The 26,741-nt window shown below is 37.4% G+C and overlaps 1 protein-coding gene across 2 annotated transcripts in view; it reads right to left on the bottom strand.

Moving 5' to 3' along the window:
• Window positions 1–948: 948 nt before the first annotated feature.
• LOC135743258 (E3 ubiquitin-protein ligase rnf213-alpha-like) overlaps window positions 949–26,741 on the bottom strand; it is a 58,473-nt gene continuing 32,680 nt past the window's right edge. For both annotated transcript variants that reach the window (XM_065260914.2, XM_065260996.2), the window contains exons 31-69: window positions 25,855–25,979; window positions 25,678–25,773; window positions 25,461–25,582; window positions 25,191–25,313; window positions 25,033–25,097; window positions 24,797–24,932; window positions 24,566–24,701; window positions 24,238–24,429; window positions 24,023–24,153; window positions 23,786–23,943; window positions 23,496–23,705; window positions 21,289–21,476; window positions 20,119–20,239; window positions 19,940–20,040; window positions 19,664–19,846; window positions 19,407–19,573; window positions 19,225–19,330; window positions 18,820–18,934; window positions 17,220–17,424; window positions 15,886–16,082; window positions 15,682–15,804; window positions 15,140–15,250; window positions 14,803–15,030; window positions 14,642–14,717; window positions 13,102–13,136; window positions 12,872–12,972; window positions 12,499–12,655; window positions 11,620–11,794; window positions 11,422–11,516; window positions 10,163–10,414; window positions 9,939–10,071; window positions 7,778–7,861; window positions 7,494–7,674; window positions 7,035–7,236; window positions 6,874–6,951; window positions 6,575–6,772; window positions 5,126–5,215; window positions 4,869–5,047; window positions 949–1,657 (exon numbers count right to left, since the gene is read on the bottom strand). In XM_065260914.2, the coding sequence (XP_065116986.1) occupies window positions 1,504–1,657; window positions 4,869–5,047; window positions 5,126–5,215; window positions 6,575–6,772; window positions 6,874–6,951; window positions 7,035–7,236; window positions 7,494–7,674; window positions 7,778–7,861; window positions 9,939–10,071; window positions 10,163–10,414; window positions 11,422–11,516; window positions 11,620–11,794; window positions 12,499–12,655; window positions 12,872–12,972; window positions 13,102–13,136; window positions 14,642–14,717; window positions 14,803–15,030; window positions 15,140–15,250; window positions 15,682–15,804; window positions 15,886–16,082; window positions 17,220–17,424; window positions 18,820–18,934; window positions 19,225–19,330; window positions 19,407–19,573; window positions 19,664–19,846; window positions 19,940–20,040; window positions 20,119–20,239; window positions 21,289–21,476; window positions 23,496–23,705; window positions 23,786–23,943; window positions 24,023–24,153; window positions 24,238–24,429; window positions 24,566–24,701; window positions 24,797–24,932; window positions 25,033–25,097; window positions 25,191–25,313; window positions 25,461–25,582; window positions 25,678–25,773; window positions 25,855–25,979 (5,529 nt within the window). In that variant the 3' untranslated portion in view covers window positions 949–1,503. The remainder of the gene's footprint in view (window positions 1,658–4,868; window positions 5,048–5,125; window positions 5,216–6,574; window positions 6,773–6,873; window positions 6,952–7,034; window positions 7,237–7,493; window positions 7,675–7,777; window positions 7,862–9,938; window positions 10,072–10,162; window positions 10,415–11,421; window positions 11,517–11,619; window positions 11,795–12,498; window positions 12,656–12,871; window positions 12,973–13,101; window positions 13,137–14,641; window positions 14,718–14,802; window positions 15,031–15,139; window positions 15,251–15,681; window positions 15,805–15,885; window positions 16,083–17,219; window positions 17,425–18,819; window positions 18,935–19,224; window positions 19,331–19,406; window positions 19,574–19,663; window positions 19,847–19,939; window positions 20,041–20,118; window positions 20,240–21,288; window positions 21,477–23,495; window positions 23,706–23,785; window positions 23,944–24,022; window positions 24,154–24,237; window positions 24,430–24,565; window positions 24,702–24,796; window positions 24,933–25,032; window positions 25,098–25,190; window positions 25,314–25,460; window positions 25,583–25,677; window positions 25,774–25,854; window positions 25,980–26,741) is intronic.

Here is a 26,741-nt window from a genome sequence, read left to right as displayed (position 1 = left end):
ATAGTATAAAACTCATGACTCCCATCAAGCATTGCAACATAAATTATGTCACCATTGTTGCGATTAATGGGGTGATTCATGATATCTGCACGTGAGGCACAAAACAAAATTTCCAGCAAGTATTTAAAAATAAAATTTGAAACGCTTGATCTGAGGAAAGCTCCGTAAGTTAAAACCAGTAGAGATTAATATATATTTGATCAAAACTTTATTTTCTGTGAGTACTGAATTTTTTGACTGTGTAAACAATTTACTTAAATCTTTAATCACTGTTATAACAACCTTTGCAACAAATAATGTGTTCAATAAACACTGTTGCAAAGACCTCAAAAGATAAACAAGAGTCAAACTGCCCAACTAAAGGAACCACTGATCACCATAATGGTGACCAAACAATTTCAAATAGACAAAAGTCATTCTGGTTTGTAATAAGAGAGATGTCTTTTCAGTTGATTTTATCTAAGGCAGTGGCTGGAAGTTATAGTTGTAGTTCGGCTCATTATCACCAGGTGTCTTCAATAATCAAATAATCACTCAAATGATTGCTAAAGTATCTAATTAACTCTAACACTGCTTCGGTGTTACTTTTAACACCCTGCTAGTGGTACCCATATAAACACCGACCTGGTGTTAATTTAACACTGGGGATTTTGCTGTGTGCAATGACCAGCTCAAAACGGCACCATCTGAAATGCACTGAAACAGAGGCTACTAGAGATGGGTAACAATGTTTTCCTACAAGCTATTTCAAGCTAACAACGTTTGAAACAGGTTTTAAGGAACTCTATACACCTATTTAACTAGTCATAAGATGGGCACTTTAAGCCACTGTTTAAGCCACCAGGTAGGCATTCGTACGAGTGCCACACATTGTACCACCTCTGAAACATCAGAGAATTCCTTGAAAATAATTTTCATAAAATGAAATTGCATCATAAAATGCACAAATTTGAGTTGCAGTAAACATATTTAATAACTTCATAGTAAAATCAGTGTCAGTTACAGAGAAGTTATGTGCAGCATTGGTCCAGAAAACATGTTTGTTCACAGTAACAATTCGTACTGAAATAAAGAGAGCACAAATGAACAAGATAGAACAAAACCCTGAAAATATGTAAAATATAAACATTTATAGGACACCTAATAACTATTAAGCAAAATTAAGGTATATATAATTTCAAAATAGAAAATTAGTAAAATGGCTAATTAACAATAAAGCATTGTCGGGCAATTCAAATCAAGCTTATAGTAGCTTCTAGATTGTTTTTATGCTCTGTTTATGACAGATTGTACTTCACTATTACTATTTACTGTTACAGAAGACAGTGCAATATATGTGTGTGTTAAGTTTACACCAACACGTAACACTTTAATGTGAAAAAGGCACAGTTTATCAAAGTCATATCAGATGATTGTTTTAAATAATCTCATTGTCGATTTTAGGTTAAGAGCTTTATTCCCTGAAATATGAATTCTGGATGACAGAACTGCTCCATCCAAGATTTATTTTTGATTTCTTTCTTGTCTAAGGAGAACGGAGAACTTCCATGCTTCAATGTACTGTGAGAGTAGGATCTCTTCAGGAAAGAACTCCACCACCTCTTCTGGAATGTCCAGATCTTTACGCTCCATGTAGGACACAACTGTATCTTTCAAACTGAAAGAATAGACAGAAACAAATTAACGTACCTGAACTGTAAATACTGGTTTCCACATGTTTCAAATACACATTTTGATCAATAAATGCCCATAACTATAAACCAGAACAAAATTACTGCATATACTGTAGGCCTATGTGCAAGTGGGATTTCCATAAATTTTTTGTTTGTTTTATTAATGCATGTATTTAAAAAAATTATAGGTTCCACTAATCTTACTGAACTTACTGTGAATAGTTCAGCTAATAAAAATCCCTGAATCTTGATAAGGTAATGATGATGAATAATTTATTTAATTCAGATTTTACATATTCAGATTTGCATCCTGCAGGGTAGTAACACCCCTTTGGCAATTTTGTAGTCTTTCGGTTCTTGTTTGGGAATTTTTCATTTATTTTTCCTAACCCTACACTCTTAGAAAGGATGTGTTAATTTTTTATACATTTTTTGTGTTAAACTTTTAACACATTATGTGTCATTTTGTGTTGATTTTGTGTTAAAATAAAAGTAACACAAAATGTGTTGTTTTTAACACATCCGTTCTAAGAGTGTACTGAAAAATCCAGCAAAGACCAGCATAAGCTGGTAGCTGGTTTTAGCTGGTTTAAGCTGGTCCCCCCAGTCCGGCTAAGTGCAGCTAGACCAGCTTAAAAAGTGACCAAAACACAGGTAGACCAGCTTGCTACACCAGCAAAACCAGCTAAAACCAAGGTGGGAGACCAGCTAAAACCAGCTTATGCTGGTCTAAGATGGATTTTCCAGTAGGGAAAAACTCCAAGGGAGTTTTGTGGGACATTTTGCATGCAAGCGGATAACTATCAAAAAATCTGCTTATTATAGAAACCTTTTTTATGCGTTCACATGCAAATCAACAATCCGGCTATGCAGAAACCTGCATTTACAGGTTTTTGGAGATTTGTCAGGTTTCCCGCAGGCAGTGACGTCACTGCCTATAATTCGTCTAGTCATTAAAAAGTCTTATTCTATACCGTTGTTTCTGTATGTATGCAGACACTGTAAATGAAACGTAAACTTTTATTTTTGCAGTTTCTCTGCCAACTGCATGAACCCACAGTCACACTAGACATTTAGCATGCGAGTATATTTGTTGGACGTTGCTGCAGGGAATGGAACTTTGGCTTTGTCCATTTGTGCTTTTCAGTAGAGAGAAAGGTCACGCATTGACTTCCTAGTTTTGTACTTGTCACAACGCTCAACGAGCGTTTCTGGTCTGACTCATTCGCATGCGTATGAATAGAACGAAAAGTCTAGTGTGACTTTTACGTATTACTTACCATTTATCTTTTACACGTGGAGACATGCACAAATTAAAAAAACTGCAAAAAAGCCACGTTAAAGGACAAGTTCGGTATTTTAGACTTAAAGCCCTGTTTTCAGATTGTTTATGGTGAAATAGAATGGTTTTGACTGAAATTTGGACATATGCGGCTGCCCTGAGAATTTTCGCGTGTTTGTGTTTCACCTCACACCTCTACAATGGGTTTAATGGTGCACTGGAACAATCCTTCCTAAAATGCATTAAACTTTCGTTTACAAAGACGTGAAACTCACCGAGTGGTCAGGGGTGTTCACTGATATGCTCACACAAAAATCGCTGCAAAATACGCATTCCAACAGGCTTTATCGTAGTTTTTACCAACTCCATTGACTTGTATTAGATGTCCTGTGAGGTACGGTATTACTCCGCGCCGGGAACTTTGTTTCTATTCTTGCAATTGGCAAAGGCGGATTAGCGCCACCACCTGGGCTGGAGTGTCTATTATTCAAGCTCTAAGCGGAAGAATGTACGGGTGTGAGGCGTTTGGAAATATAGGTCCACAAGTTAACGAATGCTAAAACAGCTGTTTGAAAGCATCTTTTGCAGCGATTTTTGTGTGAGCATATCAGTGAACACCCCTGACCACTCAGTGAGTTTCACGTCTTTGTAAACGAAAGTTTAATGGATTTTAGGAAGGATTGTTCCAGTGCACCATTAAACCCATTGTAGAGGTCTGAGCTGAAACACAAACACGCGAAAATTCTCAGGGCAGCCGCAAATGTCGAAATTTCAGTCAAAACCATTCTATTTCACCATAAACAATCTAAAAACAGGGCTTTAAGTCTAAAATACCAAACTTGTCCTTTAAGGTGTTTACATGCAATGGGAAATCGATGTAATGAGCAAAAACCTCCCCCCCCCAAAAAAAAAAACAGATTTACACGACCTCACGTTATCAGTTCATTAAGTATAATCGGTGTAAGACTGCATGACAACGTACTCTATAACCTCATTCACACAGCACTTTGGTCCCACAAAAAAAATTTGGCAGACAAGCTTCTGTGTGAACGCAAACACGTCCCATAAATCTTCTGGGATCGTTCCGGGAAAGAGAGCCTAGTAACATTACAGTAAGATACCCTGAAAACCCTCAGTGTGAACAAGACACAGAAAACAATGCCGCAATGGGCGTGTGGTAGAGAGCATGTGCGTGTTATCACAACAGTAAAGTTATGGTTCAGTTCTTTAAAACGAGAAATTTACATGCAGATCAACATTCACGACGAGAAACATCAGCAACCTGGACTGAAGCAGATATCAGGTAAGTTAGCTCGTCACTTACCGCGCTGAAGCGGAGATCATTCAACAACATAAAAGAATAACGCGTCATGTACTCTTATGAGCTTATAATAAACAAAAATTAAACTAAAAAAAAAACGGAAAAGTCCCGGAAAGACACGTGACGTGTATAAAGTCCTGGGCACTTTAAGGGAAAAACTTAAGGTGCTTTATGCAACCGGGCCCAGGACTTTAAACACAACACATGTCTTTCTGGGACTTTTACGGTATCTGTGTAAATGCACACACAGGTTCTGGCAAATCATTGGCAGTGTGAATAAAAAAATCAAACGATCCCGAAAAAATCCCGGGTCCATTTTCTGTGTATTTTCCGGAATGTCTGTGTGAAAAGGGCTTATGTTTAGGTCAGGGGACTGTAAGGGCCAACACATTTTGACCACTTTATTTCAGTAAACTAGGCATTAGGCAAACTACGGTACTGGTAATGACATAAGGTGATAAACTTGCCTGTCATGAGCCTGTCACACAAAACATTTGTCATCAATGTAAACCAATGAATCATTAATTTTATCGATGTACCATCAGGCAAGTTTCACACCTCTAGTTCAACTCAATTAAGCATGTAATCTCACCCCCAGTCTGGCCTAAAGGTTTCTATTGCTTTTGGGTTCTTCAGGACCAGCCGCAGAAACTCGTGCATCTCCAGAAGGAAGGAATAAGCATTGGCCTTGCTGAAAAAACTAGTGAGCAGTGTTTTATGTTCGTCCTGTAGATGGTGTTTATACTCTTCATTGATGCCCACAAATGGGTCCTGCAGAGGACATGAGAGTTCATTTGTAACATCTCAAATCATTTAAAGTAAAATGTTGTCTGGCATTGAATGTCTCACCCTCTTGAGGTGCAGCATAGTCTCTGATTTCAGAGAGCTGAGCAGCTGCCAGAGTGCCACACAGTGTTTCAGACTGCACCTGCTCAAAGCCTGAACAAAAACACTCACTATTAGCACTCAGGTATATTACTATAGTAATATCTAATCATAAAATTGCAGAATAATGTCATTTAGTTATCGATTAAAGGAATAGTTCACCCAAAAATGAAAATAATGTCATTAATGACTCACCCTCGTCGTTCCAAACTCGTAAAACCTCCGCTCATCTTGGGAACACAGATTAAGATCTTTTTATTTAGCCTGAGAGCTTGTTGACCCTTCATTGAAGATCTCGTACGGTATACTGTCCATGTCCAGAAAGGTAATAAAAACATCATCAAAGTAGTCCATGTGACATCAGTGGGTCAGTTAGAATGTGTTGAAGCATTGAAAATACATTTTGGTCCAAAAATGACGACTATATTCAGCATTGTCTTTTCTTCCAAGTCTGTTGTGAAGAGCATGCGTGAGATTAAAGTCACGTGACTGCAGTGACACGGATGACGTATGACACGGCTGACGTGTTATCTGGTGCGCCCTGCTGTTGTTTTTTTTTTTTGTGCGCACAAGCTTAGTTTAAAGTCTGAGGGAGACGCACGCTGTAAAACTTTGCAAACATGTCTGAGGATAACACATCATCCGTGTCACTGCAGTCACATGACTTTAGTCTCACGCATGTGCTTTACAACAGACACGGACGAGAAGACAATGCTGAATATAGTCGTCATTTTTGTTATTTTTGGACCAAAATGTATTTTGGATGCTTCAACAAATTCTAACTGACCTACTGATGTCACGTGGACTACTTTGATGATGTTTTTATTACCTTTCTGGACATGGACAGTATACCGTACATAGATTTTCAATGAAGGGTCAGAAAGCTCTCGGGCTATATAAAAGACCTTAAACTGTGTTCCGAAGATGAACGGAGGTCTTACGAGAGTCATTAATGACATTATTTTCATTTTTTGGGTGAACTATCCCTTTTATCACTTATAAATGTATTTTAGTCACTGAACATAACAAATTTTGAATACATTTTCCATGCAACCCTGTTATAACATGATTTTTAAGTTTTAATCAACATATGCGATTTTAAGTTTAAGGATGTCAGGCATCAGGACATTGAATAACTCGACGGGCCATTTAATTATTTGAAAATAAGGCACACCCAAGGTTATTTTCTGATGGTTTTGTGACCAGTGGTATGACAGGGCTTTCAATGGGATCTTCAATGACAGGTTTCAACCCAAATGTAAATGTACGGTAAACAAACTAATATGGAAAATTGGTAGCTTCTTCTTAACATAGGATAAATATTTCAGCCTAATATTTTCTGACATAGTTTAATACCGTCCTGCCACTGGTATCCAACCCTAGTGTTTATGATAGCATGTGTTCATGATTAACCTTGAAGACGTGTGGAGCCGTGTGGTCGGCCATCTGTAACACCTCCTTCAGATAGTCGCCCAGCTGTACGTGTGGCTCTCCGCCCGTCATGGCGAGGAAACCCAAGGCCAGCTCGACAATGAACAGTGCTTCACACACGTCGCTGTATGATTGGAGCTCCTTCACGAGGTCATGCTGCATGAGAGGCTGTAATGACTCCTGTGGATACACAATTGCGCTTGTCACGTGGATGTTACTACTAATTATTAGAAAACAACTACTTTTTGAGTGAACAATTTCACTTTTACGATGCAACTTACCTGTTGAACTTTGCTTTTCACATCCTTAAATATAATCTCATAATTCCGGTCTTGTCCGCTCACTAGTGTTGGAATACCCTGAGAAACAAATACAAATATTTTTAACTCCGTTATTACTACAAATGGCAGTTTTCTATTAATGCAACAGGTTGGTGACGTACATTTAAGGTGATGTGTGGTCTGCACTGTAGGAAGCGGGTGAGAATCTGTTGCTGAATTTTGGGCAGGTCATATTCCAGCAGTGTCTCCTGGCCTCGCTCCATGCTATACTGACAGTTAGACAGCACCAGGGGCAAGAGATCTCGCTCATACTCATAACAGATCACATGCTGCTCCGTCAGGTCAGCTGGGCTTACCGTGTATCTGCAAGATAAATATTTTCATTACGCATTTGATCTTTCGAAGACAGGGATGGGCAGCTGGTGGATCAAGATACGAATAGATCGTGTTACAGTGCATAGTATTCACACACCCTTCACTTTTTTCAATTTTGTTTGTTATGCAGCCTGATACTTCAATCGTTTAAATAAATTTTATTCTCTTTGCTAATTAGTATTTTAATTTTCATTTGACTGCAAATGTCACATCCATAATGCTGGAATAAGCCTGAATGTTTTTACCCAGTGTCCTCTCCAGTGTGTTTTTCTGCAGTGTAAATGAGGTCATTATGAAGGGCGATGAGGTAGCTGACAAGGGCAGTGGAGCACAAGCCCAGACCATGTCTCTGCGGCAGCAACACCTGCAGATCAGCATCCAAACCCAGATCTTGTTGGGTGTACTCAGCTGGCAACTTTATCTCCCCTGACACACACAAGAATTATGTATTTTCATACTGCCCATAGCAAAGAGAAAATATATGTGCCATTACCGGTACTACAGTACTCAGCACTAGGAGTTGGTTTACCTGTGGTGTCCAGCGAGACTCTGAGTTGGTTCCATGTAGACAAGAAGATTTTTATTCGTTTTTCATACCAAGCAGGGAGTGTGGCTGTTGAATGACAACATGAGATTTAAAATCTTTTACCACAATTTCTGAACGTCAAATGTAGTTTAAAAAACATGACACAAAGCCACAAAACAAAATAAAAATAAAAGGACAACCCTGGAAGACCCTCATGATTGCACTGCAAAAAAAAGGCTCTTACTTAGTATTTTTGTCTTGTTTTCAATATCTAAAAATTCTTAAATTAAAATGAATTTGCTTGATGAGCAAAATGACATAAAAAAGTCTAGTTTTAAAACAAAAAACATAAAATGTAAGAAAATTTAAATAAAATAATCTGTCAATGGGGTAAGAAAAAAAACTTGAACTTTATTTTTAAATACTTAATTCAAGATCAAAATTCTTACCCAATTGGCAGATTTTTTATTTTAAGCACAAATTTTCTTAAATTTTATTTTTTGGTCTAAAACGGGGTTGTGTACACCAAAACTTTTACGCCCGCGGCTGGCGCATGTTTTCAATTGTTTCCAATGGAAGCTAGGCGTTTTTCAAATAAGCCAGCAGCTAGCGGGTTTTTTCCGCTCTGTCGAGAGTTGAAAGAGATTCAACTTTGGGAGAAAAGCTCCGCTCGTCAACGTCAGTTCTCACATGGCCGCCTAATCACAGTGGAGGAGGGGCGGGACATTACCACAGCAACCAACTGGCTCGCAGCTGAAGTATCACAGCTACCAAAGCGCTCAGCTGAAGAAAGCTGGCACTCAGCTGAAAAACAGCTGGCATTCGGCGTCCTCAAGGCGTTTTCAGCCGCGTTTAAAAGTTTTGGTGTGTCCAGCCCCTTAGGTTTTTTGCTCATCAAAAATACAAAATTGTACTGAAAACAAGAAAAAAATACTAAGCAAGAAAGTAATTTGCAATGTGGACCTTCAAACGTTTTGCAGTGTGTGCGGCAGGTTTTGTAAGTCAACCTTGTAATGACATCACCAGGCTATTTCAGGTTGTGAAATGTCAAAAAGACCCCAGAAAACATAACATCCATGCTACAAAAATTATATATGTAAATCACTTTTTTGAAAATACACTGTAAAAAAATGATTTTCAAACAATTCTTAAATTAAGAAACAACCCAAAGAAGATAAGTCTAGTTTTTAGACCAAAAATATCAAATTGAAACACTACATTCAAGAAAAAAATCAAGAAAATTGGCAGATTTTTTTTGCTTGTTTTATGCACAAACTCACTTAAATTTTATATTTTTGGTCTAAAAACTAGACTTATCTTCTTGGGTCGTTTTGCTCATCAAGAAAAAGCATCTTAATTTAAGAATTTTTTGATATTTTTACTGAAAAAAGACAAAAAGACAAAGATTTTTTTTCTTGAAAATCATTTTGCAGTTTATACTCATTTTCCAGCTCCCGTAGATTTAAACATTTGATTTTTACCGTTTTGAAATCCATTCAGCTGATCTCTGGGTGTGGCGCTAGCACTTTCAGCATAGCTTAGCACAATCCATTGAGCATTAGACCATTAGCATCGTGCTAAAAATAACCATGATATTTTGATATTTTTCCTATTTAAAACTTGACTCTTCTGTAGTTACATTGAGTACTAAGAGCGATGAAAACTTTAAAGAAGTGATTTTCTTGGCAGATATGGTTAGGAACTATACTCTCATTCTGGTGTAATAATCAAGGACTTTGCTGCTGTAAGATGGCTGGAGGAGGCGCAATAATACTATGCAAGTCCCCTGCCATTGAAAGTTACTAAGGGGACTATTTTCAGCTGCTGCGTAATATCATTGGGCCTCCTGCAGCCATGTTACAGCAGCAAAGTCACAGCAAAATATCGAAACTCTTTGGTTATTTTTTTGTGTGATGCTAATGGTCTAATCAGATTCAATGGATTGTGCTAAGCTATGCTAAAACTGGTAGCGCCAGACCCGCAGAACGGCTAAATGGATTCCAAAAAGGTAAAAAAATCTAATGTTTCACTCTAGCGGAGCTCGAAAATGAGCATTTTTTTTTTCAAAAAAAGTGGAGTGTCGCTTTAAGCATAAAAATATGAAATGTACATATACAGATAATATGCTATTATTATTTATTATCATTATTATTTTGGTCAGTACCTGCTTTCTGACTTTGCAAGAACTCTGCTATGGTGCTGTAAGGTAAGTCTGTCAGGTTCTGGAACTTCTTTACCATGTCCTTTTGGAGTGCTAAGATTTCAGGAAGGAACCTCACCAGCCTTAGCTCCGCCTCCTAAAACCAGGGTTTGTAGGAATCATCATGTAGGAAAGACTACTATTTAACTGCATGTATTGAGAAACCCTCTGTTTGCTAGATGTCTTACCCTCTGCAGGAATCTCCAGAGAACAGGCAATGTGTCTCTACCATTGTTCTGCTCCACAATATGTGCCAGACTTAACAATGAGACCTTCCTTCTGCAGCTCCAGACAGATGAGTTATGAATGAGGGAGTTCTGGGGCAGAGAGCGCAGGAAAATCGCAGGCTCTCCATAGGTCAGCTTCAACACCGGATTAGAAGACACACGCTCATCCTGACTGATGTAGCTATTTACATCCTTTAGCTGATTCTCCAACCCCTGAGTGAAAAGTGGATGGAAACAGAAAAGATCAGAAATGCAAACGATCGGAGAATGGAAAGTAAGGAAATCGAGCATGTTTACAAACGCAACTACAACTTAAGGGCAGTGTAGGTGATTGGATCCAGAAACATTTTTAGTTAAGCTTGTTGAAATTCTTCTTACATCCTGATAGCATTCACTATGTTAAGTAAATGTCATCTGTGAAAGGCATAGGACCATAACATTTTCAACCAATTACTTTATTCGGACCGAATGCAATGATTGGAAGAATGCAATTTTTGCCTCTTGTTTTTGCATACCACTGCGCACCCTGTTCACACAGACATCATCAGCGTGTTCACATTCACTGTGTAAACTGAGAGAGAAAGGCAGGCAAACAGCAGCAACCAAACTTTTATGCTAAACCAACAAGTAGCACTTGCACAGGAGCCACAAAACGAAAGACATTTTTTGAAACAGCGACGACAAAAAATATCTGGATTTGCAAAGAGCAAAAACCCGAATTAACATCGGTACTGCTTTCCACAATGGAGACGGCTGAGCTGCGGGAAGCTAAGGGTCTGATAGACGATGCCATGGTTGCAATGCTTCTTTTGGACAGACAGGTACATGGCATGATTTTATTTTGATGGATTTAGATAGTAACCTATTATCTTGCTTATGTAGTTTGCGTTACCTTTACGAATTAGAGTAACAATACAGTATTTATATCTTTTTAAAATTACAAGCAAACTACGTCGTCACACAACTTAAAACTTGCTGCATCTAATTCCGATTTAAAATAATTGTTTATGTTCATTATTGTAGTAATGTCATTCACTTAGTTGGCAAATTCACTTAAATTTTATATATTTTTTGTCTAAAAACAAGACTTATTTTCTAAGGTCATTTTGCTCATTAAGAAAATGTATCTTAAATAAAGAATTGTAAAATATTTGTACTGAAAACAAGAAAAAAAATACTAAGAAAGTAATTTTTTGCAGTGTAACCCGTGTAAACATTACCTTGAGCACATGTGTGATGACATCAGTATTCATGGCATTTTCCCAACCATTTCTCGCTTCTTTAGTAGAAAGAATCGGATCATATGCAGCAGGCCCTGTTTAAAAGTAATAATTATATGTTTTCAACCACTGAATTTTCTGAGTGATTGCATTAATATGACAGTAACACAAGGTAAGGTGAGTTGTGTGTGCTCTTACACTGGTTGGTGGGATGGGGCTCCAGCAGACTGTGGATTGCGAGATGGATGGTGTTGACCGTATCATCCACCCCTTTTCCCAGAGCTCTGCTTAACTGCTCCATATCCTTCAAAAGATGAGCCATAAGGAACAGTCCAGAATCCGGTACAACAGGTTGGATCATCTGAATGATACTCTATATAAAAAAAACAAATATTATATTAAATATTTTGTTTTTCTAGTAAATGCATTCAGACTTCAAAAATCATCTGTGAATATTAACATTTTCGACAAAACGTGTAAGTGATTAAACTTTTGTTAAACACTGGAATTATTTTTTGCAATAATCCAAACGTCTATGGAAAAAATAAAAAAATTAATAAGCTTTTTGCGAGAAAACCAGTGTCCCACCAATTTCTGGGTTGGCCTACAAAAATACATCATCCCTACGGCACTCCACAGGCATATGACTCTACCAGGGACATTTGATCCATATAAGCTTTGAGAATATGCTTTTGGGGGCTGTAAGAAATATTAAAATTACTTCAAGAACTTTTTTCAGCAAATCAGTAATTTCACTTCTAAAATAACTATATTTTGACTTTTAAAATATCTGTAATGGAATATTTTCTGCAGAGTGAATTATTTTATTTAATAATTGCATATGTGCTTTCAAAAAATTAAAATCTTGAAACCTTTAAGAGGATAAATTTGTAAGGCAACGGGCTGTATGTTCAAAGATCCAACGTAGTGTAAGGGTTTTGCCTTTTACCATAATATTAGTATGAATATGCATCCTATGGGTCTATCATCGACCAATTGCAGATAGAGGAAGTTCACACAGTCTTCTACACACTAATGTCACAATGCTATCAATGTGACACTATAAAAAAATATTACCGGCTGATTTTTTTCAGCTCCCAGCAACATGGACATGTGTGTAAACAGTCTGAGAAGAGTAAAGGGGGCTGGTGACATATTCTTAGTGTCCTGCATGTCAGGGTGGTCACGGCGCTGTACATCCCCCAAAATGTGTCCCGACTTAGTGCGGTCCCCTCTATCAAAAGAAATAGAGTGGTTACATCAAAAACTTCAATAACAAAACAACAGAACTAAGTAAGAATCAATCAGATAAAAAATTAACACATAATCTACCTGATTAACACATTGTCAGCTACAAACTGATTACACAGTGTCATTGTCGCAATATTCTTTATTCAGCTAGATAAAAATATAATAGGAACAACAAGGATCTGCTGTCAGAGTAACTCACTGTATTTGCATGGCTGTGAAACCCTGAAGAGGTATGTGGTTTGTGCCCCCTATTTTTGCATTGCAGTCTGGACACCGGCCCTCCTGCATGGGTTGACCACACTGGAAAGGTACCAAGGAGAAAATAATAATAATAATAAATTGATCATTTTAAAAATTTTATTATGGTAGCTGACATGTCACAATCACTATTTTAAATCATATGTTGTATGTTGTGCCAAATGACCCTACCTCACCAACTGTGCATGGATGACCATTAGGACAAGCTGTCAAAAACAAAACAGAAAATGTTAAAATGAACCCACTCAACAGACATGAGACGTCTGCCCGACGTGCAGATCATGTCTATATTAGGTCGGTTGGTCAATACAAATTTGTTGGTTATACAAATTTTGTCTATGAGTTCTGAGTCAAAAAACATAAACATCACGTGTATTTTTGTAGAAAATATTTGTTAAGCTGATAAAATAATGTAATCTTTATATATGAATGAGTGTTCAAAAACATAGCACTGCTCATAGATAAAGTTCCACCTTAAATGCGCTCTCTCTCTCTCTCTCTCTCTCTCTCTCTGTTACAATCAACTACAATGTTTTGAAGTAGGACCAGACAAACCAGAGTGATTATATTTCCGTCATTTCTCTAACGTTTTTTTTTTATTATTATTTATTTTATTAACAGAGATTTATATGCTGACGTTTTATTGAAAATGTTTTGTCACCATAATGATGATCAGTGATTCCTTTGGGTAGTGTGAGTCTTTTACTTGTCTTATTAATGTTTGGTCTTTATAAGTGTGTTTGCTAAAAGATATTATCTGTTACAAAGAAAATTTATTATGAAATTAAATATATTGATTGAAGCTCCAAAGAAAACTTAGTGAGATGAAAAAATTCCTTTTTAATTAAATGTCTAGTGTTTTATCTGTGTCGTTAAAGTTAATTTTTACCACAACTTCTGACCGTCAATGTAATTAAGGAGCACTTTTCAGTGATATTGTGAGCTGTGTTTGTAACACATTTTGTGCAACAATAATGTGTTTTAACTAACACCATCACCAAGCGCACACGCTACAATATTAATCAAAGTGTCAAACTACCCAACTAAAGGAAACACTGATCATCATGATGGTGACAAAACATGTTCAATAAAACATCAAAATCTTGTAAATTCTTAAAAATGAGGAGGGGAAATTACAAAAAATTGAGTGAATTTGGTTTGTCTAGCCAGTATGGTCCTACTTCAAAACAATGCTTTGTTAAAACAACTTTTTTTTAACGGTGATGACATTGTTTTAGAGAATGTACATGTAACAATTATCCAGCGAGAGCCAGCGAAGAAGGGAGAGTGAAGTTCACGTCACTTTACTTCAATTATTGAACGAGAGAGAGCGAGAGCGAGAGAGAGAGAGAGAGAGAGAGAGAGAGAGAGAGAGCGAGAGAGAGAGCGCGAGAGAGCGCGAGAGAGAGAGCGAGAGAGAGAGAGAGAGCGAGAGAGAGAGAGCATGAGAGAGCAAGATTGCAGACACAGATAGTTAAGGTGGAACTTGTATATTTGGGAATTATCTATAAACAATATTTTTGAACATTTATTCATATATAAAGATTATATAAAATGGCCACATTTTAAATAGTTTTAAAACTTTTTAAGACGCCTTGCTCAGTGGGCACCTTTAAAAACACCTCTTTATTAAAAATAAATAAAACTGTAGGTTATCTATGTTTTATCAATTAAAATGAACAATTAAAAAACTTCATTAAAATCCACTCACAGTACCACCGAAGACCTTGCATGGCCTGCTGGGCAACAATCAACATATCATCAGGCATAGTGGGAATGAATGAAGCCTGTGGGGAAATATCACATTTAAACATACTGTAGTTGTAATCATGTGACTCTATGATGTCACAATGTGAAAAATTTAAAGTGTACCGTCATATTTTGCGGGAAGAAAGCCAGCTGCTGCAGCGGCTCTAGTACAGGCAGATTTCCACACAGCAACACTGCAGCCATGTGAACTGTGATCTCCACCAGCCTGGGATCTCTGGCCGATGCCTGTGCACGCAACCGATTCATCACCAGTGCCTGAGCAAACGCTCTCATTTCATTATTGACGAGGACATCTGAACTTCTGATAAACTCTTCAAATGCAGCACATTGCTACAAGACACAAAAACAACAGGAATTAAATAAGGCACTTTTTTTTCAAAACTCATAACTGCTATGTGCAGCATTTAATTTCTTGTCATGTAGTATATGTGCGGTTTACCACATGGTTAGGGTGCATGCTCGGATTATCTGTTCTGTACAGGGAGGTAACCTCTCTGAACAAAGCCATCAGCAGATAAACAGCCTTTTTCATCGGTGTGCACTTGCAGTCCTTTAAGCAAAAATTTGAAATAAGACTTCAATGCATTTTACAAAAAAATATTTCAAAGTAGGTCCATACAACGTTGACTCTTCAAAAAGCATATCCTGCCATCATAAAAATATGTTATATGACTTCAGTATGTTTATTGATGTGTCACCATATTCGTTTGATATGAGGACATCAGATGCAAAAGCTACTGAACGCTACCCCATCACAAATTAGATATGATATTAATCCAATTCTGTCGGCACATATTATACGTTCATCAAATACTTTTGCTTCAAATCCACTTAATCCCAGCCTCGGGCCATTCAGAAATATATAAAGAATGAATCATGAGGTGTCTTAAAAGGAGGCATATTTTTGCTGCATGTGACTGCTTTCGATGCCTGAAAATGCTGTCTATTGACATTATTGTCACAAGGTGTTCAAAAAAGTACCTTTATGGCTTTCTGTAATTTCTCCATGTTGCCATCCAGCATAGCTTTGGCTACTGCATCTCTAATACTTTTGTAGTCAGGTCCACACACTAGATACTGGTCAATCTGGCTGCTGTCTTGCTTCTAAAAAAAGACATGAAATATATTGTTAAAGCATAACATACAGGGTGCCTTATGTTAATCCTACAAAGCCTAAAAACCCACCGATTGAAGAATCTCCTCAGGAAACAGCCACTTGTACTGATCCAGTTGCAAGAGTTTCTGGGCACACTCGACGCCATAAAGACTGCAAATCTTTCTTATAAGGTAAACCCTGTACCAGTCATTCCTACTGCGACAGCACAGATCCACCACACTCTTCATAAATGCTGAGTTTCCAGATAGCAGCTCCTCATGTACACCTAAACATGTGGTTTACAATAAAAATCAGGGGAAAACTCATTAAGAAAAATATTTTAAAACAAAATTTTTAATTTGTGTGAACATTATTATTTAATAAATACACCACCGTCTAAAAGTTTAGTGTCAGTTGACATTTGTCGCATGAGCATTGCGATAATTTGCAATACCCAGAGGTGGTAAATTATATTTACTCACGTTAAGGCCGAAGTATAGTCTATGATGCAATCTTTTGTTATCCCAAGAGTGCCCAAGTACTATATGTGCACTGCCGGATTTTTGAAACCCCACATACTTTGTACCCATAAGTCGCGCATGTGCCTACAGTCGAATGTAGTACGTAGCCCAGGAGATGCTATGCATTTTGTTGCAATACGCATGTGTAGAACGAATAAAAAAAACTATACTTTGCAAGGCTGTGCGTTCGACCATGTACATACGTTCACATACACGTAAAAAAACTGACTACACTCTAGGCCAGGGGTGTCCACTCCTGCTCCTGGAGGGCCGGTGTCTCTGGAGAGTTTTATTCCAACCCTAATCAAACACACCTGATCCAGCTAATCAAGGTCTTACTAGGCAGACTTTGAGGCAGGTGTGTTGTGGGAAGTTTTAGCTAAACTCTGCAGGTTTAGCTTTGGACTTTGGACACTAGGCTGTACAGTACGAAAACTATGTCATGTCATAGACAATACTTCAGTCTGGCCTTTACTCTGTATTTATATTTTTGCATTGCAGAATAAAAGTAAATTATAGCGAAATGATGTGCATGAGAAAATTATTCATATTTTTAACAAAATTAACACAAAAGACCACACCAACCACAAATGCATATTAAATGCATATAAAATGAAAGATGCTGCACATAGATGGCTTTAAATCTTAATGGATATTCTTTCTCATGACTCAAGCTGTCTCAATATAATACTTAGTTACAAGACATGCGAGAATTTTTATTTAATTTCAGATGTCGTTGACCCATTAAAATTATTTTTTACATGTTGAGTCACAGATCTTTAACATGTTTAGTCTCATTAAAAAAATGGGAGAAATGTTATTTTCAGATAAATTATTTCTTTGTTTTATAATCTTGTTAAACAGTTTATCAGTGACGCTAAATATTAAAGACTCAGCGTTACCATCAGTCAGTTTGTTGACAAACAAGTCAGCAGTCATATCTAGGCAGAGTCGCACCCGAGCCATGTACTGCAGGTGCTCTACAGAAACAACCTGTGAGGACACAAACTCTGAGAGAAGGAAGCCCTGTAGAAACTGTGTTTCCCCCTGAAGAATCAACTGTTGCTCGCCTAAAGAGTGCCACTGCGTCCGCTCGTACATTGAGTCCTGAACACACAAGAGGAAATCAAATTTAACAATAACTCTATTTAAATTCTTGTTATAATAATCACAGAAAGTTCCTAAGAACAATTTACACAAATAATTTCAGTGTTTTGAAAAATTGTACTTATTTAACTTCATCAAATAAAGTAATTTAACATAGGTGCATCGAGAAGTTCAGATGCAAAACCCTCCAAGTGTGTCTGACAAGAGCATTTTTATAAGGCTCTTATGTTTCGGTTGAGTAATTAGACTTTAATGGCAATAGAAAGGTTATTAGTCAGTAACTGAAATGCCTTATTGGTCACTTTAGTCATCTCATTAATATTTAACAAATTTGACTCTCTTTCAGTGCAAAACACTCAAAGTTCATGCAAGGTTTTGTGGTAAAAAAAATCCACTTCAAAAAGAAATAATGTATTTTTACATAATAAACTTGCAAATATTGAAAGTCAGATTGTAAAAGTGAAGAAACCACATATATATTACTGCTGATCTATATTACTGCTACATTCTTTTTACATGCCGTCGTTCACACATTTCTTTAACTGTGCACTAAGAGGACTTTGCTGAAAAATTGAAGTGTCGTTTAAAGCATTCTGCCAATAAACAGGCCAATATTCCGGAATTACCTGATGTAGAGATTAAGCGGATACGAAGAGAATGTATTTGATGAATGTATAATACAAGCCGAGAGCATTTGGTCAATATCATTATCTCATTTTTGACAGAGGTGGCTTTCGCGATTTTGCCTCCGAGCTCCTCATACATTTCTGTTATATGTGCACCCAATGTAGATAAGAATTTCTTCATTAGGGACAATAAAATAATTTAAAGGGGACATATCATGAAAATCAGATTTTTTTCATGTTTAAGTGCCATAATTGGGTCCCGAGTTCTTCTATCAACCTAGAAAATGTGAAAAAGATCAACCCAGTAACTGGGTTTTGGTAAACCATTCTCTGCAAGCATGTGAAAAAAATAGGTAATTGAAATTTGTCCCCCCTGTGATGTCAGAAGGGGATAATACCACCCCTTAATCTGCACTATCCAACCACAACACTGCCATTTAGTGCAGAGATCAGCTCATTTGCATTTTAAAGGACACACCCAAAACAGCACATTTTTGCTCACACCTACAAAGTGGCAATTTAAACATATTTTAATAAATTATCTATATGGTATTTTGAGCTAAAACTTTACATACTTACTCTGGGGACAACAAAGATTTATTTTACATCTTAAAAAGTCTTGTAAAATTTCCCCTTTAATACAGTAAGCAAGTTGGATCAGTATCAGCACACCGATTTTGTAGACAATTAAATCAAGACTGGACATTCAAGCATCTGTCAGTCAAACATGGTCACACATCTGAATTTGTGAAGGCAGTGACAGACATACCTCTAAGCAGTTTATGTACAACAAATAAAGCTCCGTTTTATCCGACTCCTCTATGATGTTGTTTTGCTCAACCTCTGTCAGATGACGTTGAAGGTAGTGCTTCACATCATCAAAACTGAAGGAGAAAAAAGATGAAGGATTTAATTTGATTTATATGTGAGAATAGTATGATGCGAGCTGTTAAGGTTCAATGACACCAAGGATGAAAACTTTACATTTATCGTCCAATTCATTCTAAATTTAAGAGTTAATGGAAGTCCCCGCCACACTACAGCTCACCATACAAATGCACATGTCAACTTAGAAAAAATCTAATGTTATCATTGGTTGGTGTAGATGGTAATATAATTATAGTTATAGTTATCTTTAGCTATGGTTATTTATGTAAATGAGCCCTGTGCTCACCTGTACTTCAGCAGGAGTTTCAGCACCACAGAACGCACCACTGGATTTTTATCCACGGAGTCATCAAATGGAGAGAGAGCCTTGGTCAAAAATCGCCGGTCTCGTCCTACAAGGAAACAGCATTCTGATCAAACTGTTATTAAAGCTCAATAACAACACATAAACCATAGACACAGGCATACCTCTGATGTTAGGGAGTGTGCAGGCCTCCACCATGAGAAGTGACAGCAGGTGGAGAATGATGTCTTTACTGGGTGGAATGTTGTCCTCGAAGCACATGGTGGACACCAAATCAATGAAGAAAGCATTACAACGCTTCCTAAACATGGCATTTTGATTGATGAGACCCCTAATTAACAAAAAACATACAGTCTTTCAAAATGCTATACAGATATGGTCACACAAATGCTATTGAACTGATATCGAGAGAGAGGATTACTGTATTTCTTGGGAGGGCTTGAGCTCAAAGTCATCAGGCACTTCCTGTATACACAATGGACAGTGCATCTGACCAGGTACCAGCCACTGTTTGATACAGGCCAGGCAGTAGATGTGGTCACAGGGCAAACTCAAAGGATCCTTAGGGTCTTCCATGCACACCGGACACTTCTGAATGCCAAATCTGGGGTTAACAAACACACACTTTAGTCTAGCCCTATCTACCGTTAGCTATATATTATACTTTGTCTTTTTACAAAATCTTAACAAACTGAACCTAAAAATGCTCTGAGATGCATCTTCTTTGCATGCTTTGAGTACGATGATCACTGCCTCAAACGGTTGCTTCATTTTCAGGTCTGAGTTCTGCTCTAGGACCTTTAAGAAAATAATTACAAAATGAAGAAACAACGTTTAAAGAATGACTGCAAAAGAGGGCGGTATAAGCCAACGTACTTGTGCTAGACGTCGAGTGTGTTTCAGAACAAGCGGCCTCAGTTTCGACTGTACTTCACTGACACCCAGCAGCATGTGCTCCACGAACAGGGCCAGAGAGTAAATGCGATGCCAGCCATGCCTGAATAAAGTAATGGAGATTTATTGCATTTTTTATACACCTTACATTATGTTTCTAGTTTAACCAGCTATCTGTTTCATGGTTTTGATCACCAGTAAGCCAATAAGCATGTGACAGAAAGAAAAGCAAATGTGTAAAATATCATTATGAGGTGAAAAGCTTATATTTTCAAAACTGCTAATTTTCAGGAATTTGCAAAACATTGTAACTAAAGTTGTGAAAACTGGAATGGGATAAAAAAGAAAACTTCAATTCTCCTAGGGCTTTTAGAAAAGCTTAATTTATATAACATAAACCTATGTATAAACTTAATCAATCTAGTGTTTAGTTACTTTAGTTAATTCTGGTGTAATAATCGAAGACTTTGCTGCCCTAACATGCTGCCCAAAAATAGTCCCCTGCTATTTAAAGTTATTAAGGGGACTATTTTATTAGTCATGTTACAGCAGCAAAGTCCTTGATTATTACACCAGAATGAGAGTATAGTTCCTAGCCATATCTGCCTAGAAAATCACAACTTTGAATTTTCTGTTGGTCTTAGTACACAATGTGACTACAGGAAAGTCAAGTTTTAAATAGGAAAAATATTGAATCTATTTGGTTATTTTTTTTACGCGATGCTAAATGGTCTAATTAGATTCAATGGATTATGCTAAGCTATGCTAAAAGTGGAACAGCCAGACCCGGAGATCAGCTGAATAAATTCCAAAAAGGGTAAAATCAAATATTTAACTCTAAGGGAGTTGGAAAATGAGCATATTTTCAAAAATATTTAGTGTCCCTTTAACATGGGTGTCTAGAGGAATTGACTCCCTTTTGGAGCCAACCTTTATCGACCAGTCGATGAATTGCAGTTTAAGTCAATCTCGTGTTGGCCTTCATCAGAGAGATAGGAAGGTTGCCCCTTGGTTATGAACTCGGTGCAGAACTTGCGGGAATTAATACCATCATGTGCAATACCCACAATCCGTACTAAATTCTAGGCCCTGCAAAAACTGATAATTAAAACTGTCCAAACTAACTTGGTGACAGCACTGCTCATAACTCACTGAATGTGGGCCACCATTTGTCGGCTCCTCTCTCTATAGCGTCGCTGGTTCTCTTCAGAGCAGACCAGCTCAATTGGCACCTGTAGTTTCTTGACACATCTGAGCCAGACGAGACTTTGAGCATCTCCATCCAGAGTCCGGGGCTCCAAGTATTCAATACATGCTAGAGCAGCATATACATCTAAGACCTAAGAAACAAACAGGCAGTCAGGAAGTACCCAAAGTAGAATATGTACATACATTTGTATTAGGGCTGTTAACGCATTAATGCATTCAATTAATTCATTAATCATTAACATGTTAATGGATGCGATTCATTCACTAGTCATTAACACATTTAAATAATTTAACGCAATTAATTGCAGTCAGTCAGATCATCAGCACCGTGCCTTGAACAGCAGGGCGTGGGCAGGAGGTGTGTTTCAGTGCTGCGGGGACCGAATGGCATGTGGCAGAGTTCCAGAGTTCACCAACAGCCATGCACGTATGTGTTCTTCCTGAAGCAGATTGGTTGGCGCACTGTATGACAAAGCTTCATGACAGCAGAGTATTTTTTCAAAATGCTCTCATAAAGCATTTTCATACAGTGCGCCAAACAGTCTGCATTAGGACGAACAGATACTCAGCAGCTCTTAGTGGTTCGTGGATCTGTAGTGCATGCGTGTGTATGCATGAAGCGCAGGGCTCTGATTGTGACAGGTGCTTTGCCAAAACAACTATGCAAATGACAAACACACCTTTTGATTGCCATTCGAGACACCTAGAAATTTTAAAGAAACAACACCATTTCAATTAAGAAACAGTATCTACTTCAAATTCAGGGTGCAAAGGTTGCTTTGGAGTTTAGTTAATTCAATAATAAACCTGATTTAATTCCCCTCACTAATTATTCTATAAATATTAAAAAAATGATCAACGGTGAACTCTGTGAATCTCATTTACCATATGTTATCACCATTAATAAATGCAACCAAAGATTTTACTTATAGAGAAAAAACTCACAGAACAAATGTTGGGTTGTTAATAAACCTATGCTGGGTATTGTATTGAAACAACCCAGCCTAGGTTTATATATTAACCCAACAAGTGTTCAGTCCAATATTTACCCAGCATTGGGTTAAAAATAACCCAGCAGAATTTAGAGTGTTATTCAGTCTGATGGCCTATAGTAAATGAAAGGGGTCATACGGTATGATGAGATTTCATTTTTTCCTTTGTCTTTGGAGTGTTAAAAGCTGTTTGTGCATATAAAAGATCAGCAAAGTGGCAAAGATTAGAGTCTCAAACCTAAAGAGATATTCTTTCTAAAAGTGAAGGCTCTTCAACGCCTTCCTAAAACGCCTGATTCAAACACGCCCCCACATTTCTACGTCACTGTGTGGGAACATTTGCATAACACCGCTCAAATGTATAAGCAAAGAAAGAAGTCGTAACTTTTATTCATGCTGTAGTATTGTTGCCACCCCCGCTGAGACGCTTTGTTTTTTGTTTTGATATCAATAGTTAAGTTTTATTTGCAACACTGTTCCATAACAGTACAACCCAAACGTTCAAGTTTGTGCACCGCCTATTAAGGAGAACTATTAACCTAGGAGTTTTAGTATCCCTATCTCATCAATCAGTTACGTTCAGCTCAAGCCACGCTGATAAAGTTGATCGATCAGCTTGGTCATCTACATTTTCTAGATCAGATTCGTGCTTGTATTAATATGGTAGTAAAGACGATATTATCTCTTGTTGCGAGCTTATCTTCCAAATATGGTAAGGAGTGTCAAATTTCAGGGAACATGCTTGAGTTATTCAGCCAATCACAGCACACCACACTTTTTAGAACAATGAGCTTTGTACAAATCAATGCATTTAAGAAAAGCGGGGCATAGAGGATCAACAATAATGTACAGTATGTGGAAAAAAATGTGGCCTTTTTGTACCATAAACCACGTAAACACATCGCATTAAACCAAATACCCAAAATAATGTTCTTTTTAGCAACTTCATATGCTCTCTTTAACTTAATTATTATCTCGATTAGCATGAGATTAATCACAATTTGTTTTTACATTTTTATCGATTGACAGCCCTATTTGAACAAACAAGATACAACTATGTCTCAAAAGCAACCCAGGAAAATTACATGAATCCCTGTAAAGCCTTTCAAGCAAAATTGTAAAGTAGTTCACATCCATGCAGTAGAAAAAAGCACCCACCAGTTCCATGCCCTCTCTGGCATCTCTTTTTTTCAGGAGTATCTGAGCGATCTGAGGCTCTATAGTGATCATTCTGTTAAGGTTCTGCATACGGCTCTTAAAATGATGATAAGCAGCATGAACCCATGGCAAAGAAATTACTCCAGTCTCATTTGCTTCGTGATCTGCTTGAAGCTCATTAACAGCGCAAGTAAGAGCTCCACGTAAGAGCTGAAAGATAAACAGCAACACAATCATTAACACAGTCATATTAACATCCAGAATTAACAATAAAAGAGTCTTATACCCACCTCAAGATTCACATCTGATTTTACATTCAGGGTCATGGAGATGAAATCCTGGAGATACCTGTGGAAAAACTCCTCCTGCATCTCTTGGGTTGCTTTAGCAATGTACCTGCCCAAAGGGGTCGTCGAAAAAAACTCTTCAAATTTTTTAATTGTGTGTCCTGTTAAAAGAAATTTTAACTTGAGTTTAATTTCACACACTTGATTTCAACTGCAAACCATCAAGCTATGGTAAGATACCTTCTCGCTGTGAAGCGTATACCCATAGCTCTTCTAGGCAGTCTTTAATTCTCCAGCTGAAAGGCATGGTGCAACCCATGTTCTTGTCAACTGAAAAGTAGTTCTGGACCAAGATTGTCTTTGTCTCTGAGCTGTAAAAAAATGGCTGTTTTCAGTACATGAAAGAAATACCTTCAAGAGGTTAGAATAAATCAGTAGATCAAAGAATGCCATACTTGTTATCCACTCTTGCGTAAGGAACATCCAAAAACTTCAAATCGCCAAAAATGTCCAACCACAGTTTCTTTAATGACTCTCCAGAGTTTTTATCCAGCAACAAGTTGAGATTGCAGTCACGATCAATAATTGACACAAGTTGTGCCAAGAACGGAGTGACTACTACTTGAACTCGCTTCCAAAGAGCATGTCTGAGAAACAAAAACGCAACAAATATTCAGAAGTTGTTTTAAAAATCTTCAAAAATGAAATGGTCCTTGTCGAGTGTATGAGATACAGGGTAAAAAAACATCCAAGGTAAATGCATATTTTGTCTCTCACACATACCTGAAAGTTCCACCCTCGTGCAAGGCATCGATATTCATTGCTTCCTTGGAGACCCAGCTACTGGCTGAGAGTGTGTTTTGATCATGTGTACACAGCAGCGAATGAAGTCTTTTCTTCACAGTTTTTAGAAATTCAGCTAGTAACATAAACATGTAAATGTTAGTCAAATTTGTATGAAAGCTAATAAAAACTATTAAACAATGACTACAGGAACAGTGAAATCTGTCATACCATCATCAGTCAAGAGCATTAACAGAATCTCTACTCTCCTGGTGCTACGGGTGCCTGCCTCAGTCTGGTCTCTTAGCATACCAACTGCGCTTTGAACACAGCTACGCACAAGAGCTGTGGTGTCCAAAACATTTCCCTGAATCAAAAGCACAAGAAACTTAATTTTTACATCCGATTCCACATCACTATGGCCTACTAAACAGAAATATGTTTGCATTTGCGGAGATGCAACCCACCGTATTTTCCTCTGTCTCCATTTGCTGTTCTTCATCCTCTGTGTACATGTTCTCAACTTCCATAACTGTAAGCAATCAAATCAACCATTCATCCAAATCTTGAAAATGCATCCAGATCACTGACAATAGAGTAAAATGTTTCAATAATCAAACATTACCTTCAGATTCATCTGCTTTCTCCTCAAACAGCTGGCTGATGGTCAGACATTGCAATGCTTTTATATCAGAGACGATTTCTTCAGATTTTCTAAGGTCATCGATGTGGACTGACTTCCACTGACCTTAAAAATAATATTTAGTCAGACATTGCACTGCTTTTGTACCACCGACAATTATGACTAATACACATACTTAAAAAAATTATGTTTATATTTTGTATAAATTTAAACCCAATCCTGTCCAGTCATGGAGTCAAAGTGTTGTCTTACCACCATGAAATCCAACATAGGAAGTTCCACCGTCCACTCTGGGTAGTTTAGTGATGAAGTACACAAAAATCTTTGTATTGCACTCTTTCCTGAATTTGTTGATTTCGTTGATAGAAGAATACCTGAAAATATATTTATAAATTCAAATCATAGTGTCTTTACTGGATTGAAAAATCATGCAGAAGAGATGCCACCAACCAGATACACCAGAACTCACTTTGCAGATGCAATGACATTCGTACTCTGTAAACCTTCATCAAAATCGGTCTGGATGATAAGTGTCTTGTCACCGGTGGTGCCTTCCAAAAAGTTCCTGAATACAGAACACTGTTGTAACGTATGCAATCAAGAATGTATGTGATGCAAGGTTTGGTTATAAAGTGGGGGTGAAAACCTGATTTTCTTTAGGAATGAATGTTCTGTTTCAAACTGCTGTATTGGAATGAGCTCAATGTTTTGAACCCTGTCCCGTAGCTCCTCAATTTCTGTTGCGGTCAGAAGTCTTGAAAATGTGGTCACCTACAACATTGAAACAAAATCTTATTTGCAAAGTGTTTTTTGCTTACTGCTTTATTAAACTACAAAAGAAAGTTGCAAAATCATGTGTCAAGACTTAAAAGACAAAAAATGCCACATGCTCTTTTTAAAAACACTTAAGACTATGGGAGCTTGGCAGTGTTTTGAATTTGTCTCTACCTCAGCACTTTCAGAAAAAGGTACAAACTGGGCACTGGGGTGGTACCCACAAAGGTTAATTTCTGTACCTTTATAAGAATACAACACATTGAACTGTACCTTTTGGGGTTCAATATTATACCCTAAGGACCTATTGTGTACCTTAAGGAAACAACTGTGTATCTGTTAAATTTTAGGGGTACAAAACAGTTATTTGTACTTTTAAAGGTACACAATAGATCCCTAAGATACAGTTATGTGCCCAAAAAAGTACAATATTTTATTGTGTTTAGTATACCTGTAATTGCTGTAAAGGTACAGAATGGAACCTTAGGCATCTCAGTTTAGGTACAGTTTTGTACCTTTTTTTCTGAAAGTGAAGCACGGTTTTTATGTTATGTCAAAGTTTTCATGAGTTGCTGGTTTAATCTGAGCCATTATACTTCTACTTGCTGTTTTTAAAATCATCTACATCCTGCACATTCACTGTTGTTTCAGCATCAAAAACATTGAGCATCAATAAATGTTTGCACTTTTGTAGTTTGTTGAGACCCATAATTGTCCACTGTGTGAAAAAACAGATCTCAACATCAGTCAGTGACTTTT

The sequence above is a fragment of the Paramisgurnus dabryanus genome, chromosome 3 (assembly GCF_030506205.2).
Source record: "Paramisgurnus dabryanus chromosome 3, PD_genome_1.1, whole genome shotgun sequence".
In the NCBI taxonomy this organism is placed as follows: Eukaryota; Metazoa; Chordata; class Actinopteri; order Cypriniformes; family Cobitidae; genus Paramisgurnus; species Paramisgurnus dabryanus.
This window is presented reverse-complemented; position numbering and strand designations above follow the sequence as displayed.